The sequence below is a fragment of the Streptopelia decaocto genome (assembly GCF_964273445.1).
Source record: "Streptopelia decaocto genome assembly, chromosome: 1".
NCBI classification, from domain to species: Eukaryota; Metazoa; Chordata; class Aves; order Columbiformes; family Columbidae; genus Streptopelia; species Streptopelia decaocto.
In genome coordinates, this window is record NC_138663.1 from 70605541 (window position 1) to 70624983 (window position 19443).

The following is a 19443-nucleotide window of genomic DNA, read 5'->3' on the forward strand; positions in this document are numbered from 1 at the left end:
TACACTAAAATAGGCTCTAAATTGATTAGAGAGAAAAAATACTCTGAGAATGGAAGTCTTAATATTGTAGAGAAGACGTTTTAACTTTCTGTATCTTGCAGAATTTGTCCTGGTTTCTAAGACTTACTGTGTGGATGGGGAGCCACCCTTTGGTCATTATTGTAAATGCAAAATCAATATAACGTACCACAGATGCTGATGGTTTCTGCCCTCTGAGGGATCTTGGTAACAACTTAGAAATTCGTTCGTTGTACTGATAGATACCCCAAGGATCGTCTCTGGTTTAAAACCATTTACAGTATGTATCTTACGTTACAGGGATGATACGGATGAGTAATCTCTGCTTGTGTAGGACTTGAGTGTTTTACGTACTAAATGTCATTACACTATGTGCTTTCCGTTCTCTATCATAATACCGACACAGATTGATTTCCACAAACTGAATGTCTGTCCCATCATTTCTCACTAAAACAAGGACTAAATGAAACAAAACATTTGTAGCTTCATAGACTTCTCTTGTAGGAGCCTAATATTGAATAAATTAAAAGGGTGAACGTGAATTACAAATTACTTTACATTTTCATCATGGTGACTGCCAGTCACAGATTAATGTGAAAAGTAGGCTAACAAATAGAAAAGACCAATAAACTGCTACCATATAATTTCAGCAAAACAGGCTGGACACTGATGTAGAAAGGCAAAATCCTCAAAGAATGGAAAACACGGATATTAAGCCCAAGAAAGGTTAACCAACAGGGCAGAAAGGGAAATCTATGGAAACCAGCCAGGGAGATTCAAGTTAAGCCTCACACAATTCTTATTTCACATTGAAAACCACAAACCATTCCCGGAAAGGAAGAAACTGTTACACTTTCTCTTAGCCTTGATGTGAGCAACCTTCTTAAATGCTTTTCTATTTTATGAGAAGGGACTAAGTTCCCAGAGTTTTCCATTTACTCCTCCCTCAGGACTTCGGAGGCTGTTGTTCTTTCTTTCAACTTGGGATCATCTTCTACCATAGTCAGCTTTTGTTGGTCAGTATCAAGTGGAATCAGTCCATGAGACAAAGATGAATAGTGGATATGTAAGCACTGGATAACCCAGACACAGCAGGAAAGCAGCAATTTTGAATTTGAATACAGACTTGAGAAAAAACAAACAAACAAAAACCAGACTGGAAATAGCCATCAGTTCAAAATGAAGGTAATTAGCAGAGACCACAATGAGATTATTAGCTGCTTTCTGTCCTGCCACTTGTCATGATGCAGTTTAAATAACCAAATGAACAGTTACAACATTGAGAACATATGTACTTTTTCACATACTCAAAATGTCTTAGAAACACTACACTACTACACCAGACAAATAATTTGTGTTCCCACAAAACAAAAATTCCTGCTCACATGTTAATCTGGGGATGAAGATGCAAGGCGGTGTAGTGATTTCTCCAAGACCACCCAGTGAGTTAGAAGCAACATCAGGATAACACAGGAATTTCCAGTTGATCAGACTGCAAGGCCCCTTGTTCCATCATTATCATTCAAAAGAAGCTTATTTGTCCTTAAGTTGAGGACAGTCTTCCTGCCACCAGCCAATGAAAGAGAGCACACTGAATCATTGAACAACAGTTCCATTGGCTAAGAAGCAGCTTTTAAATTATTCTGCTAGTGACTCTCAACCTTGCCCCAAAAGACAGAAGCTTCCCAACAGTGCCTTATGTGAAATACTAAAGTGACAGAAAAAAAATGAAAAGGGCATGAGACAGTCATCTCGGTGTTCAGGTTTCTTCCTGAGATGTGGGGACCACCCACATTGCATACTTTTCTGTAATAAATTTTGTTTAAGAAAAATATATTTATTTCAGCACATAGCAATACAGTCCATTTAGATTATTACAGTCTAGTGTTACCACTAAATTCAACACCAGTTTTGATTTGTGATTGTAGTACTGTCAGATGTCAGTATATGAGGAATTTGCATCATGGATTGACAAAAGGGTCTGACTGTATTTACAGTCTCAGCCATCTTTCCCTTCTACATTTCAGCAGGTTATCCATATTTTCAAGGTGGTCACTTGCTCACTGGAAGCTGAAACCAACATGTAGATAAACCCAGTGTGGAAAGTTCTCTTGTGAAAAAGAGTAATAACACCTAAAAGATTATGTCATAGATTTCAGAATTAGGACCGCGCTAAGAAATTAGTGGGTTTGGAAGGACTTAATTAGGTATACCACACTGCAAATCCGGGCATGATGGGTTTTCATTGTTAATTTGCTAGGCAAGAGAATGCAACTCAGATGTGACTTCCTCCACCCATAGAGATCTGAGCTGTAGTGTACCGAATCTGCAACTGAAAAGAAATGAAGGAAAGAGAGTAACATAATGTGACTGAGATAATTTATCACCAGACACAGACACACTGCTTATATTTACTCCAAAATGCTTCTGAAAGAAGAATCTTATGAAAGTCACTTTATTTCTTCATTTCAGGACAGCCATTGTTCAGTCTGATACTTCTGTCAAAACACAGCAGCTGCTCAACACATTGTGTTTTCAAAGGAATAAATACTAACACAGAGACATGGACTTAATTAAATTCATGCATACAGCTGAACAGTGGACACTAGTTTGGGCTAAAGTACTCTACCAGGCTACAAAAATTCTACCCAAAAGGTAAATTTTGGACATCCAAAATACCTTGTTTCATGTCCACCTGTATCCTAAAAGTGTTCAAACTCAAATGCCCTCATTCTGCATGAATTTCCTGGATTTTCTGTTCGGGTTGCTGTGCATGATTGGAAGCACCAAAATTACGCACCTAGGCACCAAATGTGTGAGCAGTAGGTAATTGGCCAGGCACTTCCAAGTCTGAGAGCTCTTTTAGTCAGCACTGATTTCATTCAAAATCATAGAAAAGTAGGGAGTCAAAAGGACCTTGAGGGAACCATTGCTGCCTCCTCCTCCTCTATACAATAGGCACCTATCTTCAAAAGAAGATTCAGAAAAAAAAAAAAGACATATCCATATGTTAGGAACCTGTTCAGGTGAATTAAATCTCTTGTCTTCTCATGTGGAAAAACAGCTGGTACAGACCCAGCATCCCCGCAATATGTTCAGGACATGCCTAATCTCAGTATCTCTTCCCTAAAGGCAGCTGCAGTGAAACCCTCCCATGTTGACCAAGACCTTCTCCTTTTCTTGTCACAAGACCACACATTCCATACCTGTGTGGGTACCTTCAGAAGATGCTTATGAACTTGTCAGCTACAGAAAGAAAAGGGGCCAATCATGACTATAATTCTGTCATGCAATAGGCAGGAACTGGGAGAAACTGCCAGAGTATCTGTTCCTGAATCCCCACAAAGGACTATTCATGGTGACCATCTTACAGTGTTCTTGTAGAGACTAATAATTTTGGGTGGCGAACTTGAGGTAATTTCTATTGAGCTCCCAAAAACACAAGATAGAGACAATGTTCACGTGCAGCCGCTTTGGGTGGTGTTGGCAGGTAGTCATTTACACAAATCAACCCTTCCATACCAAATGATGGATGTCCTAGATGACTTATCAAGCAGGATGCACCTGGTGCAGAATCACCATTCCATATGCTCACGCACATTTTCCTAGCATGCAGCTTGTTGCCAACTATAGTTTGATCTTTAACACTTGATACTACAGAATACAAGATAACCAAAACTTAAAACCTTTCTGAGGATAAGCAAATTTCTCCACTTGATTTTAGAGCCTTTTTTACCTCCACCTATGGTAGCAATAAATGCTGCCAACTGCCATTAAAGGAGCATCTAGTATCCAAACAGCAACTGTAAGCCTCTAGACAATTACTCCCAGTCCCTGACAAAGCACTACAAATCATTCTGGGAAAGTTCTTATTTCTTGATGGTGACCCAATTGCCAGCACCTTTGAGAATTTCACTTGTTACCATATATGAGATTTAAAAATGGTAGTACACACAATTTTAAATAATGTGCATTAGACAGAACACAGGTTGAGTAAAAACCATATTTTAAAAGAAATAATTGCTTTGTGATTTTTATTATACTTACTGTTTACTTCATTGAATTACTTCCACTTTCACCATGTATACTTCCTGCTCATCTTCTATACTATTAAGATGAATAAAACTAGACTGATTGGTTTTGCCTTTGGAATTCCGTTATCAGTTACCAACACAATAATTTTAATGTTTAAATTGCAAACAATACCTGGTGAAATTTTAATCCAAACCAATAAAAATTTTTAAATGAAATCTTAAAATTGCTTCTGGAAGCATTGGTCTTGATGTTGGATTTTGCAACTTTTTTAAAGAACAGAATCAGTATTTTATGCCTACGTTACACAACCACACTACATTCTGAAAACTGGATTATTTAGAGGGAACAATATTTCTTCCAAGAATGATTAATGAGCTGAAAAGAAAAACCCAATGCTGTTACACTACTCTCAGATCAGGCAAATACATAGAACAGATCAGCATGTTTTGTCCAAAGGTTGGAAAGCGTCTTAGTGACTCCCAACTGTCCGTAAATATATTATACTTCAGAAAAACACGGTGCTCCAAGCTTGTAGATAGAGTAATATCCCTACTCAATATATAAACTCCATCATTGTGGAGAGTGCAAGTCAAGTTCAGACCCGATTTTGAAGTGTTCTCTTTGAGGTAGAGCCATTCTTTGGTAGCAATATTGTAAGACTGCACAGTTAACACATCCTCACTTTGGTTGGATTTTTGGTTTGGTCCAAGTTCATGAATACAACCCCCTACCAGATATATAGTTTCTTCAACAGAGAGCATCTGTTGTTTGCGAACATGGACATCACAAATTTCAAAGTTGGTCCAGGAATCAGAAGTGGGACAGTACTGCAAAATGTTCATATTCCTATCTGAAAGAGAGAAGAGATATTTACAAATAAATAAGTGTATTAGACGGTACTCATGGAGGAGAATTTTTCCTCCCTACAAACTGTATCAGCCATTATTACAGATTGCCAATGTATTACAAAGCACAAGCATAGCAAATTGGGGAAGAAATACTGATTACTGGGAACTGCAACTCTTTGCCCTGGACAATAAGGTTTGAACATTTTGTTCCTTTGCAGAGAGAAAAATTAAGGTGGCACATTACATGATTCAGATGGTCTGGCATTGCAGATTTTAGCAGAATAAGCCCTACCTTTTAACTTATGCTTTGACTTTTCTCTCCAATTGTTTTTTTATGAAATTGGAAATATGAAATTGATTTTTTAATGAAAAAGGAAATGGAGCAATATTCTGCTCTCCAACAGTGATCACAGACTAATTGAATTACCATGAACACAGTATGCTTCATTAATGGCTGTCAAGTGATGATTTATCATCCAAGTTTAACTTTCATACTTTGCATTTCATTCCATAAATCAAATGTTTATGGTAGAAAATTCATAAAGCTAGTTACATTTCTTCAAGTGGCGTGGATGACCTAAGGACACACACTCAGTACCATATAAAGAGATGAACACGAATTGTCAAAATCATTTAAGAACCAGAAACTCTGTGCTCCTGCATCAGCCAGAGAAACAGCAAAAAGCTGAAGCCATGTCTATACTTCAGTTACAATACAGTGCATGCATGTGTTTGCAACATTTTCATTCTCTGAAATTGTGACAATACCACCCTGATTTGTAGTTCAGTGAAGACCCTGGCTGTGTCCCCAAGGCTCCACTAAATTAACACAGAATGCACAGGACTCGTTAGCTAGTAAATTCAGTTTCAATCTCTGGAGACCTGAGTTTAAATCCAAACTCAAGTGACAAGCAGCAACAGGTTTGCAGACTTCAGCCTGGATTTTTAATAAAATCTGTTCCATATTACAAGCCTATCCTGCATTATGATCTCCAGATGAGCTCCCAAGTGGAACACAGCAGATGGTGACACACAGATAAGTTATGTCAGGGCACAGGTATAAACAGCCATAAATATAACTGGATTGCCATTAATGAAGTGCACTAGCAGCATGATTAGGGAGGTGCTGCTATAGCATTTGCTTGCACTCAATTTTCAGTCACCGTTGAACACCTAATCCACTTTAAATGAAAGGAAAATAAAAGGGAAAACATCATAGTTATGGTCTAGGAAATTGCTGATCAAGTTCTACATATAGATGGTCTTCGTCTACAAACAGTGACTCACTGCTGGGGGAAATTCCAGTTTAGTTTTTATGCCTAACTCTAACAGTAATATTCCCAGATAAAAGGTGCTATGGTTTGAGAGGGGGCACATGAAATGGAAGTCTGTTATGATATGGCCCTCATTTGCTCAGTCCAGAGACTGGGTCTTTTATATCCACTGAAACAAAACAAACAAAAACACCACCACCACCACCAAAACCCAAACAAACACAAACACACACACACCAAAGCAAACAAAACCAAACAAACAAAAAAAACACCCACCCCAAAACAAAACAACAACAAAAACACAGTACAACACATGAACATTATAGTGCCTGACATGGAACTTCTAGGTTCAGAAGGGAAAGCTATGAACTGGAAGGAGGGTCTTTACTCAAGAATTGTCATCGTAATTTACAGAGGAAAATTCCAGATCCTATCATCTTTTGGAAAGTGCAGTCTCAGGAGAAAGCTCTACAGAGATTAAAAAAAAATAGCCCACAAAACCTACCCAAACTGAGGCATATACAGAAATACTAACATAAAATAAAAATTTACATATTAACTGCTGTGTGTATTTTATGTAGTGAATGTAGTGAAATAGCAAATGAACTTCAGCATCTCTCAGATATTTAGGCCTTAACACTCTCTGACATCTGCATAGCTTGGAAGGTGAATCACCAGTGTGGGTGCAGCAGTTCTGGTTTCTAAGCTGTCCTAAGCCGAAGTGTCACAGCAAGACCCTCATTCAGGAAAGGATCTATAAGGATTTATAAGAACACAGACAGATGTTTGTTGTCCTGAACGGTCTTGGATTTAAACATTAGCCTAGTTGTGCTCAGAACTTTATGCTGGTTTACTATTCTGTTTCCATTAAAAACAGCTTTTAGGGTAAGACCTAGGAAAATATCTAGGAAAAGACAGAGGCCTGAAGGTCAGTAAGTGTGGAAGAAGCAAGAGGTAACTCACTGACTATCCCCCTTCACTTGAAACCACGGGTAATAAGTATCAAACAAGGAGCTTGACGCAGGGCAGCAATCCTGACTACACACGCTTTGTGAATGAATTTTAAGGGAATAGGATCTGCAGCAGCAATATGCGGATCTTACTACACACGACAGCCGGAGTAGGCAGTCTGAAGAAAGAGCAGCACAAGCTCTAGAAAAGGGACTTGCAAAATTCAGGGAATGAAGAAGAAAAGCTCCTACTCCCATAACTTCGTAGCACTATTAGCCAATTCAAGAGCTTTTTCATTTTACCTCTTCTTTCTCTAGATAAAAATGACAAAACCCTAACTTTAGTCTATCACAACAGGTCTTCCCACTACCGTGTTTCAGTCCCTTCTCTTTGGTCTCTGCTGTTGTGTCTCAAAGGATGTTTGTCCTTGGGTCTGACTTTTCAGCAAAGCAAGTGCTGTGTGCCAGACATTGTTCAGTCCTAGTGCTGGACATCAGGGAGCACAAGGAACCCCAACAGGTCCTTTAGCAGGGACGGCTGGGGGACTGGGAGCGCAGAGCACACCACGGCATGGCCTTCCATACAGACACATGCACAGCGATATCTTCTGTTTTCTGCAGTGAAGCCACCAGGTTCTGGGTCAGAATGAACCGGGCAAAAAGCTTTTGAAGGTTATCATTACCACAAGGACCATCAGGGGTGGAAGTGTGTCTTTTATAAACTTTATAATGATTCAGAGCTAAAATGTACTCAAACACTAGAAGGGACAGCTTGTTCTAATGTCACTTCAGTTTTGCTTGCAGTACTCTCTGTAAAAGTTGATCTTTCTTTTAATTTTATTCTCCATTTGGAAAACAAAACCACTGTGGTCAAATGAAGTGGGCGAAGGCCTAGAGATAGGAATTTAAATCTAGGAAATCCTGGTAAATTTGACAAGAGGGAAAAAAAAATAAAAGTACTTTTAAAACTCTGTGAAAATTGTATTTTTCCCAAAGAATGGCACTATGTGCTTAAGGAATGATAACATGGGAGCCTTTTTTAAATAGATTGCTTTTCCATTGGATAAAGTAATTGTCAGGAGACAATGCAACTTCAAATCCTTCCCTCTCTGCAGTATCCTTAGAAAACAAGGTATAGAAAAGAAGTAAGTAAAAAATGTTGGTTCCTGCTTTTGATTAATTATTCAGTTAAGGGATTTCAGCACTGAAAATCTTAACTATAGCTTGAATTTGCCTGTGAAACACTGAAATGCTATAGTGAAAGGGCCGTGACATCTATCAGTACATGAGAAATACTAATGCGGGCAGATATTTTCTTAATATTTCTCCTTCTCACAGCCTCAAATAGGTATTTAAAAAGTAAACAAGTGTATTTGTTGAGACCTCTCTTTCTACTGTGTGATCAAAATCTAAAAGAAGGAGGGCTAAGTTGGCTGCTGGAGTAGCCATCAGTCTGTTCCCTCAGAATAATAGCACCCCAGGTCTGAAAAGGTCCTAGAAAAAAAAAAATCTGATTCCTCTATGACAGAGCTAATTTTTTTTGTTACATTTGTCAATTATTTTCTACCAGTGATTTATTTCTACATGTTTTAATGAATATTATGCAGCTTTCTACATCAGTTCAAAAGATTTCTTGAAAAAGAGAAGAAAATTATGTGGGCCTTAGAAGCAATGATGCTAAAAAAATAAATAAAATAAAATAAAATATAAAATAAAATAAAATAAAATAAAATAAAATAAAATAAAATAAAATAAAATAAAATAAAATAAAATAAAATAAAATAAAATAAAATAAAATAAAATAAAAGCAAGCTTTCTACCTCGTGTAGTGTATCCTCCAATGACGTAGATCTTGCCTTTGCATTCACAAGCTGAGAATTCTGCAAGAGGGTTTGGCATGGATGCTACGAAATTCCACCAGTCATTTTCTGGGTTATAGCACTCCACATTGGAAAGGGATTGACCACCAATGGCATAGAGCTTTCCATTTACAGCCAAGAGCTTAAAATTGGACCTGAAAGAAAAGATTGCAGCATTGAAATAGGTTGCATAGACATACAGAAAAATATAGGAAAGTTCTTCCTATCAAGGCTCCAACACACCGATCATCACTTACAACTTGTACCATCACTTCATACATTACAGCATCTGAGCTCTTATGTGCAAGGCCAAAATTCCATAATTATACTGTAATTACTAAGGACAGTAACCAGTGACATTCTGGATGCTAATTACATTGATGCTGAGAATGATGAGTATTTTATTTTGGATTTCAATGTCACAGTCTGAGCTCTAAATGTTTAGTTAACTAATGTGTTCAGTAGATGTCTCATTTTTACTCGGCTTCCAGCAAAGTACTTTTAGTAGAGAAAAACGTATTATATATACACAGAGTCCAGGGTATTATTTTAGTTAAAACTGCAGAAATTTCAAACAAGACTTGATGAATGCCTCAGAATGTGTATTCATCTTAGTCTGTAATATAGAATATCTTTAATAACCCTTATAAACAGAGATTTAAAACGGTACACATTGAATCACGTTCTGCAAAAGAAGGGGGAACCTCCTGTACCTTATTCTGCATTAAACTACCAAATATACATCCTCCGTTCCACTGAAGCAAGATATATCTGTAAGTTAATGTTCTACCCATAGCCGAACAAAATACATTGCACTCCACAGGCAATGCCCTGTTCCTTTATTTCTTCTTTGTTTTGATTATGCTGTTGTACTTCACACATGGCAAAGAACAACTTGATAATTACTGAAGCGCAAGAAGGCTTATGTCTTACACTTTTAAGATAATACAGGCAGAAAAAAAATGGCCTATAGAAATTAAAGGTGCAAGTCTGTAGGAAGAAACTGGAGGACTTGAAGATAGATGGCTTCCTTGCTCAGCTGTTCCTTCCAGCTATGGAAGCTGGTCTAATAAAAGATGAGCTCTTCCTCTCCTCAGAAACAGTCTCATTGCCTAGAAAGGTTGTTCCTTCTCTGCTGCTGCGCCAAACTGAGATTTCACCATGCAGTAGCCCAATTAACTAAATGTGTGAAAGTCATCAGCGTGCACCAGCTCAGCATAAAGCCAAATGGGGAACTGTGTTATGTCCATAAAACTGAAGTGCTGCTTCAGACTTGCATTGGCCTGCTGAGCAGTAAAGTGAGTTTCACTCTGCGTGAATCCAAGATTCAAAACGGACCGGTAAGTAGTTTTGCAGGGGTTTGTCTGGACAAAATGAACCCTGCCTAGCAGCAGACTGCCCTGCAATTTATTTTTATTAAATATATTTGGAAAAAGAATTTGTTTCCAGATGGAATCATTTTGTTCTTGTCATCCTGATATAGCTTTGGAAATTAAAATGCTCCTTTGAATGAATTAATTGCTTTTTATTCATCTTTTTTTGCTGACATTTATGATTAGGTCACTCTGTTCATCTCTACAGCAATTAGATTTTCCATCTTAGAGAATCCAAAATAACATGGCAATCAATAGTGGGTATGAAATGAGAATAACTACTTGCAAAACATTATGATTTTCAAACCAATGTACCTGTTCTAAAGATTATGGTGGAAAAAAAGAAATCTACAAATCAACAAGGAAACAAAACCACAAAATGTAAATGCATTTTCCAAGCAGTCCTTTAAAATCTGAAGTATGTTAAAAAGTCTGTAACTGTGCCTGTGATGGAGATGGTGCAGGATTTTTGGCTTATGAAATGAGTTCACATACACACAGATAGTGTTTCCCTATTCTAAGATCTTCTAGCCACTTTTTAAACATGCTAAAAGTTCTGCCACAGAGGACACGAATTAACTAAACAAGTGTGTAGTGCCAGAACGTTAAAGAATTCAGGTTTTCTAACTCACATGTGCTTCTCTAGTTACCCTCTAATTGTAGCCTCTTACTATTTATCTGAATGGAGGTAATTTATCCAATTTTTGCTTGTTGGCCTTTGTATCACTGAATTGGTTCTTGCAACACAGGGAAAACTATCCAGTGAAATATGTATGGCACAACTTTCAACTTCAATTATTCTAGAAGGAGGCCACGTACAGTTGTGTCAGTCATGTAACCACTTCCAATGCTTGTTAAAATGGATGGCATGCAGTGGAAGTGTCTCAGATTTATGGAACACATTAACTTCAAGGGTAATTTTACTCAAAAGTAGCTGTAAGTATCCATCAGAACACTTTATACGAAAGTTTAGACAATGGCTCAATAGGTTATGAAAAACTTCTGCCATTCACCTCTCCATGCCAATAACAGCAGGTGTTTTTATGGAGAGTGAACATTAGGAAATATTTAGTGTATTTTTACACTCTTCTAATGTGTTGGGGCAGCTGGAAACAAGGAAAGCAAACACTGAGCAACCAGCCAGCTCTCCACAACTAAGTGTTCCATGGACTACAGCTTGGAAATGACAGAGCTGAACAGTCCGTCAGATTCAACTGCAATATGACTCCACTCACACCAGTGAGTTATCTAAACTTGAGGGATCAAAAGCGTTTTCCAAATGCCAGGCCTAGTAGGAACCCTTCTTGTTGGGACAAAACTGGGTATGACCTGTCTTCTGACGTCCCTTGTTTCCACTAAAAAAGAACCCCAGGAACACAAGCAAGAGCAAGCTGTGGGGTTTTACCATAGTTCAAAATACATTTTTCGTTCAATAAAGACAAGTGCAAAGCACTATATGCACAAAGGAAAAAAATACAATGAACAAATGCAAAAAGATCTAGGGGTCAGTATGCATAGCTTTCTGAATACAAGACATTCAATAACTTGCAAAAAAACCCTACATTATTCTGGATTGCATTAAGAGACATAGATGTATCTATAGGAGACCACTCTGAAAGTGGCTATAAAAACAACAAGCATTCTTCTTGTTCACGAACAGATGTCATTCATTTAGTGTACAAGAAAAAATTAGTATAGATATTAGAGAGGGCTTCCTGATCAGAGGAGCAGCTAAACAGGGGAATAAGTTACCAGGGAGGCTGGAATCCACATTGCTGGAGGGTTTCAAGAACAAGTTAGACTTGTATTGGCAAGGTAAGTTGGGTCCTGCTGGAAAGCAGGAGGGTTGGACTAACCTGTGGTTCCTTCCTGCCAAATGATCAACTTTAAGCTTGAAATTTCCTTCTCACAAATCAGATGACATCTTTGTTCTAGAGTTAAAGCATTTACAACAGGGATGAAGAATCATGAAAGCATAGTTACAAATGCAGTTCCAAAGCATTTTACATTTTTTCATGAACCACCTTTTTTTACATTCCTTACATGAGTCCGCAGAGCACACTGCATCCAACCTTTAGCTTTGGAAGTACATGACATATTTCTGATAAATGTGACACTTATATTTCTAACTTCAAAATTTTTCAAAAGTTTATCTTCGCTAAACACAGAGGAATTTTGAGTAAAAAAAAAAAAGTGGAAAGAGAAGGTCTCATAAACCACCATAATACTGCAGGATCACCCTCTCTTATATTCTTGTAGGAGTCCTCAGAGTGGCAGCAGTTCAGGCACAGATTACTCACAAAAAACATGTTCCACGTGCATGTGTATAATCCCAGCCAGTGGTTTACAAGGGTCTTCCAAGCCTGGAAGATCTACCTGCCATGAGTGTTCTGAAGGAAAATAAAAGTGGAATATACAGCTGTAACTGGCACATGCAGTAGAAATCCTCTGAGTATATTATTCTTAAATAGCAAATTTCAACTGACAGCATCAATTTAAAGAAAAGTATGGGAAGGTATTGAAGGGCATTGTTTGAACAGTCCCTGAAGTGCCTTCCTGTCCCCAAAGAACACAAGTGATCTTGGGCAACATTTACATGGAATTTCTTCCACAGAAAAGCGCAGGTAGTTCTCTGAAGACACTATTCCAAGTACAGCAATATCTCTAGAATTAAAAGATCTAGAAACTCTGATTTTTTTTAGGGAATATCTGTGACAGGCACCAGATTTAGCTCTCAGATGATGAGAAATTCCAGCTTCAGTCTTAAGCTTCCTGTATGAGCCTGAGAAAATTATTTTGTCTTCATTGTCTATGCATAAATAGGAAATAATACTTTCTCAAGCTTATGTGGGCATCACAAGAATAATATACAGGAGTTACTTATCATGAACAAATTTGAAACTACAGTAATAAGACATCTACATCTGGAAAGAAAGTTAACAGCTATAACCTAAACCAAAATGACTGCTAAGTATTCAGTACATATCTGACAGCTTTTGTTTTCTACTTAGAAGTAAGTGGGGACTATTTCATCTATGCACATGAAGCATCCCAGCATCCTGGGATTCTATATTATAATAATGGAAATAATTAAAATAAAAATAATAGCATTTACAAGGTTTGATGATGGCAGAGAAGTTCTTATATTAACAGCAAATAAGAACAATTATTTCCATAACTCCTCAGCCTTCTCTTGAGGCCAACATATGCATCTATTCTCATAGGTTAGATCCAGATACTCTTTAAATGTTGCCCGAAGTCAAACCAACTTCAATGGGAAACAGAACCCTCCTTCAAGGTATGTAAAAAATTCATCTAGGGGATGTAATTACATCAGCTGACATAAACTCATTTGGCAGACAGTCATATGACTGCAACTCCTAAGCAGCATGCTGGCCAAGTGCCCTGCTTATTTTACTACAGCATAACAAACTAAAAATACAATGCCAAGCAAAGTGCAGATCTCATTGCAGCACATCTGTGCAGCAGACGGGTTGTTCCTGTTGAATGCAAACTCCCTGATCCTAAAAACCTTCCTGCTCTTGGCTCCTACAGCATCCTGTGTTCTGGCCACTAAATGTCAAGCTGGTCATCAAAGGGCTGAAATGATATGTCAGACAGAAAAAAAGCCAGTAACTTCAGATATGATACTCCACGAAAATGTTCAAGTCAAAAACATGTTTTGTGAAGGGGTCAGCAGAGTTTCCATGAAAAAAAATATCCCCTGCTTATCATTCAGAGACCAACATACAACCTTGCAATCCAGGGGCAGATATAATTCTGGGTTCTTTTTGACCTGAAATTGCTACCATGAAACGCAAGAACAGAGACTATTCCAAAAATATCCATTCACATACTACTTTTCTGCCATAAATCGCCAATGTGACATTCTGTGCTAAGGAATACCTTGTTGTCACCTGTGATGGGCTTCAAGATCCAGTTGTTTTGGTAGTGCAGTTGAAAATAGTAATATAAGGAGAAAACATTGTTAGTTTAGTTCAGACATAACAATTATATATCCTAGAAAAAAAGGAAAGTGTGGCGGAAAAATGGCTGATCTACAGTTTGAACAGTCAAGTTATGAGGTAAAAAAAAGGGCCTGAAAAAAGCTTTTTCTAAAAGGCTCTCATGTGCCATGCTGCAGAATCATCGCACATAATAATATCTCTCTTGCTATATACATCACACAAACCAATGCCAAAACCTCGTAACTTGATCAACGTGGGACTTCTATGTTTAAGTTAATTTCCATGGGAGATGCTGTGTGGTCTGACTCCACCATCTTTTTTTACAGAGGCCAATGCACTCTCAGTTGTGCTCATGTAGGCAAGACTGCTGAAGTGAGGATGGCTAAAACATCTCAGTTTTCACAGGCAACTCAGTGAAGACCACTTATAGGCTCAGGTTCTAAGAAATATGTCTGTAAGAGAAGGTGTTTACAGTGATTAAAAGTAAACACTCATTTTACAGATAAAATTTTTTGCAGCACTGTTTCAAGAAGACAGAAATACTGAAAAAAAAAAAAAAAATCCAGTTAATTCCGAAGACTGAGTATGGAGGAAATCATTTCAGCGATATTCTCACAAAGTGAAAAACAAGGATGAAATGGTAAAGCACTAATTTTAGGTCAAATCCCTGTTTTGAGGGGTTTTAGCTGGCAAGAGCTAAATAGAGACCAGAACAGAGACCGCAGTTTTACTACCCAGATACAAAGAATTCATGCCAATGGTTTTGGTCTCTGCAAGCTCTTTGAATTTACTGGATGGAGAAGAGAATTTCCATTCTACAGTGAATTTTGGCCTCCTCACTTGTTCTTTTTTCAGACAGCACTTTTTCTAAAACGGAAACAATGAGGAAGTTCATGTTGGATAACAGAAACATTTTGTTTCAATGAAGTAAAAGGCTTTGTTTTGGTAACTCTGCAGCGTGATTAAGGTAGAGCAGCCAAAACCTTGGCCAGGGACATGGCCTCTATTCTTGGGTCCCCCTCAAGGCTAGCTCTCTATTATTCTTTCAAGTGTAAATTATACAAGTGTTTCTGAATAGTAACTTAAACATAAATGTCAAACAAACAATTCAAAAGGATAAAGGAAAAAAGCAAAATCATCAAAATTATTAATGATTCCCAGATCCAAATATTCTTATAAAGTGAGAAATTTCTCACAGTCTTCCTGACATTTTGCTGTGAATATTTCACTGAAATGCAAAACATTCAGATTTTGATGAAAGTAGAAACCAATGAAAAACTGCTGCAACTAAAATTTTTCAGCCACCTCTAGCTCTGATAAGACTGTACATCCTCACTAAGAGCAGTAATTCTTGGCATGTACAGTACTGGATTTAAAATATATCATGAAGAAAGTAAGAGAATATTTTTTGGTTTTTAAATCTTTGCTATTTTGAGGAGAATTTCTAGTACTGGCAAGACAGCTGTTTGGAGACACTGGCTCCTTGTATACTGCAATTTAAATGAAAAGTGGAAGCTTTCCACTATTTCACACCAAGGTGAACGACCACACATGGTGGAGAGCTCTAGCAGAGTCCTCCTCTGCTGATGGCTGGCTCATGTTCTCCCACAGCCAAGGCCTTAACCACCACCATTTATGCAACAAAGCCTCGTCCTCCTCACCCTTCCCTTGCTACAGCAGCTCCTCACACTATGCAGAGGGGACCCTAAGCAGGAGAGACGCAGCAGCATCGCGCTGCAGCGGGATGACTGTTGCTGGTAAAGACAAGGTTTGCCAGGCCGCTCCAGTGGCATGCTGCCAAGCCATTGCCAAGCACTGCAGTCCTTCCCGCCACACGATGCAAGAGACATTGGTGATTCACAGCACAGAGACAGGTCTGAATCACTTCTTGTAACGTTGCGTCCAGCCAACACCACGTGACTCAGCAGGGTCTATTTTGACAACATACATGGACACACGTGTATTTCGGGGAGTAGGAGTTACCTCTTCTGGTTCATTGAAGCCAGTTGACTCCATTCATTTAGGCAAGGGTTGTAACAATGGGCAGCCGAGATCTCCTGGCTGGTGATCCTGTAGCCCCCAACGATGAACAGGTAGTTGTCCAGCATCGCCGACCCGTAGCCTCGGACATTAACCAGATCAGGGGGCAGTTTGCTGGCCATGGGCAACCACCTCTCTGCTTCCTCATCATACCTCAGCATAGACCAGGGGGCTTCCACCTGAGGGTGACAGCCAGGAGGCAAGCCCAGAGTGGAGGCACCCATGAAGTCCCCAATGGCCACGAGGGTGGCGGTGCCCCTCATCCGCCTCTCCTTCAACTGCTCCTGGAGAGCATGGGGCAGGAGGAGATGTGGCCGGGCATCGGGCCTCCGCAGCACCTGGTGGTAATGGGTGGCCATGAAGTCTAGACAGGCATCGTGCAAGTCCTGGAGACCGTAGACTTGAGCCAGGCGGTGCAGCTCGAAGCAGTTGCCCAGCCTCACCTGGGAGAGGAGCAGGCGGAGCAAAGGGGTGACCTGCAGGTAGGAAGCGGCCTCCACCAGCTCCTCCAGCAAAGGGGGCTCCTCATCGCCCCCCTCCTCCTGCTCCAGCCTGGCCAGGCAGGAGGTGTTGATGAAGTCCAGCACCAGCTCCAGCCCCAGAGCGCTCAGCCCCCCGCGCAGCAGCTGCTCCTGGCCCTGCCCTGCCTCCCGCATGCCCGAGCGGTAGAGGGCTCGGAAATAGTCACTCTGCTCGATCAGCTTCCTCTTGCACACCGGGTAGCACTTGTCCCCCAACCGGATCTGCACCACCTCCTCCCCCTCGCCGGCCCCATCCCCTTCTTCCCCTTCCCCCTCCTCTTCCTCCTGCCGCCGCCGCCCCGCCAGGGACATCGCTCACCCCCTCCCCTGGCTGCGCTTCAGCCGGGCCGCTGCCGGCTACGGGCAGGCTCCGCCTCCGCCCCGGCGGCCGCGGCTGCGGTGGGAGGAGCGGAGCGGTGCGGAGCGGAGCGGCGCCGGGCCGGGCCCTGCTGCGGGAGGCGGTCTGGGAGGGAGGGAGGCGCTGCCGCAGCCTTGCCGGCTCTGCCCCTGCAAGGAGAGATGAAGGGGAAGGAGGAAAAAAAAAAAAAAAAAAGAAAACACACACACAGAGGAAAGACAAAAAAAGCCCTAAAAAGGCAATGTTGAGCGCTCAGGCGGCGGCCGCTCCTCTCCGCGCTGCCCGGCTGCCCGCTGGGTGCATCAGCTCCAAACCACATTGCAGGGCACCCACCCGCCCAGCCCCTGTGCCTGGGAGGGGGCGGATTTTCCGGCTCATGTGCGTGTCGGGGGCGCGATCAGAGAGACGAAGTGCTCCTGCAGCAACAGGCAAAACGTGCGGCCGTTCCCCCGCCGCCCCCTCTGGCGCTGCCTGAATTGGTCCGGGATGGCAGCCCCAGCCGGCAGCTCTAGCCTCCTGCCATAAATGTACCTCTGCACCTCTGCAGAGGGGGAATATTCTCGAACCACGCAGTCAGGAAAAGAAAAAAATAGGGTATGTGGACATGTATTCGCGCGTAGCCAAAGAGGAGGCGGGAGCGATACAGTCAGCCCGATGCTTGGCACAGTGGCATTCACTGACAAAAGTCAACAGGAAGAATCATCTTGCACATCTAGTGTAGCAGGAGGATTTAGGAACGATACATAATTTTGCTATGACCTTCCCGATTCCTCCTGCGCAAATCCCCCAGTGTCTCTGCTCCTGGTTTGGCATATAAAGATACTATGTAAGTTGTTGTGCTACCCTATCTTTTCTATTTAAACTAAGTTCCCGGAGTAGGACACCTATGTTATTCATAAAAAATTATCTACATACCAGGGCCGTGAATTTGTTTGACATGAACAAGGAAAGAGCAAGTTAATAATCGAGCATCTTGGGCATGGACAAAGTGACTGTTTTGCTGTTTGCCTTGTTACCTTCTTGAAACATAATGACTGTCCATAGTTTTGGTTCTTGGTTGGTTTGGGCGTTTGGTTTGTTTGTTTGTTTTTAAAACAACTCATGAAATAGATGAGGAAGTCTGCCATCCTGTGTATTCTTAAATGATGATGCCTAATAAAAGATTTTAAGAATATATTTTTATCTTTATAAAGATATTTCTTTCACTCCATGTATTGTAGACTCCAGAAAATCTTTCTCTCTAGCAGTAATGTGACTCATCTCCAGTCATTGCAGATTGCTTAGTTTTCAGACAACTCCCTATTTCTACTACTCAGAAGGGATCACTTCCTCCAACTATTAAAACTCTTGGGAGTGGTATTAGGCTGTTTCTTTATATATACATATTTTCCTTAAGGAGGCCAGGGTTGTTTCATTTTTAGCATTTCCTCTGTGAAATGGTACTCAATGATCCTCTCTCACTGTTTTGTTAATCTTCAGCTTCTTAAGTCTAGCCCATGCAGATTACATGAACATCAATCTCAGAGTTACAGGTGTTTTTTTCTGCAGACTTCTATAAAAGCATTTGTTGAGGTGGACTAGATAGCTGTGCAGTTTTGTTTTCCTCCTCACTTCAAAACATATTCATTACATTGTTTTTCAAGGGCCTATTTCATGTTCTGAAATAATTCTATTTAGGATTCCAACCAGTTCAGCAGCTCAGTCTGTAGCTATCACCTTTCGTTTTCTCCTTCCTACTAAGAAGTTTCCCTGTGTGCTTGTTTTGTTTTCCTCTTTTATTCTCCCTCGATATTTAATTAATTTTCAAATTCCACTTTCCTGTCTCCTGTTCTTGATGAAGCACTGCATCATTTGGTTTTTTGACTTCATTATAAACAGCTGAAGCTTGAGTCTGAGCACTGGCTGTTTGGGGTTTTTTGTGTGTTGTTTTTTTGGGTTTTTTTTCTGCCTTGTTCAGGCTTGAAAAGATCATCATACACAAGTGTCTTACCCGTTCACTAGAAGTCCAACCCTTATTTCCTTCTTGTACTTTAATTCCCACAGGCAGACATTTCAGGCAATTGTAATCATTCATACTCCAGAGGTAAACAGAGAGCTCATGTTTGTCATGACCGTTAAGCTCCCCTGTTGGAATACAGTACGATTGCCAACATGCTGGTATGATTGCCATCTTTAGACATCTGGTTTGGAGTCTCGTAT

At 40.2% G+C, this 19443-nt stretch overlaps 1 protein-coding gene across 1 annotated transcript; it reads right to left on the reverse strand.

Annotated features, from left to right (window-relative positions):
• Window positions 1–1629: 1629 nt before the first annotated feature.
• KLHL42 (kelch like family member 42) lies at window positions 1630–17198 on the reverse strand (the record flags this gene model as incomplete). The annotated part of the gene is made up of 3 exons (XM_082072103.1): window positions 1630–4903; window positions 8946–9139; window positions 16309–17198. The coding sequence occupies 3 exons, from the start codon at window positions 17196–17198 to the stop codon at window positions 4452–4454; spliced, it is 1536 nt and encodes a 511-aa protein (XP_081928229.1). The 3' UTR covers window positions 1630–4451.
• Window positions 17199–19443: the final 2245 nt, after the last annotated feature.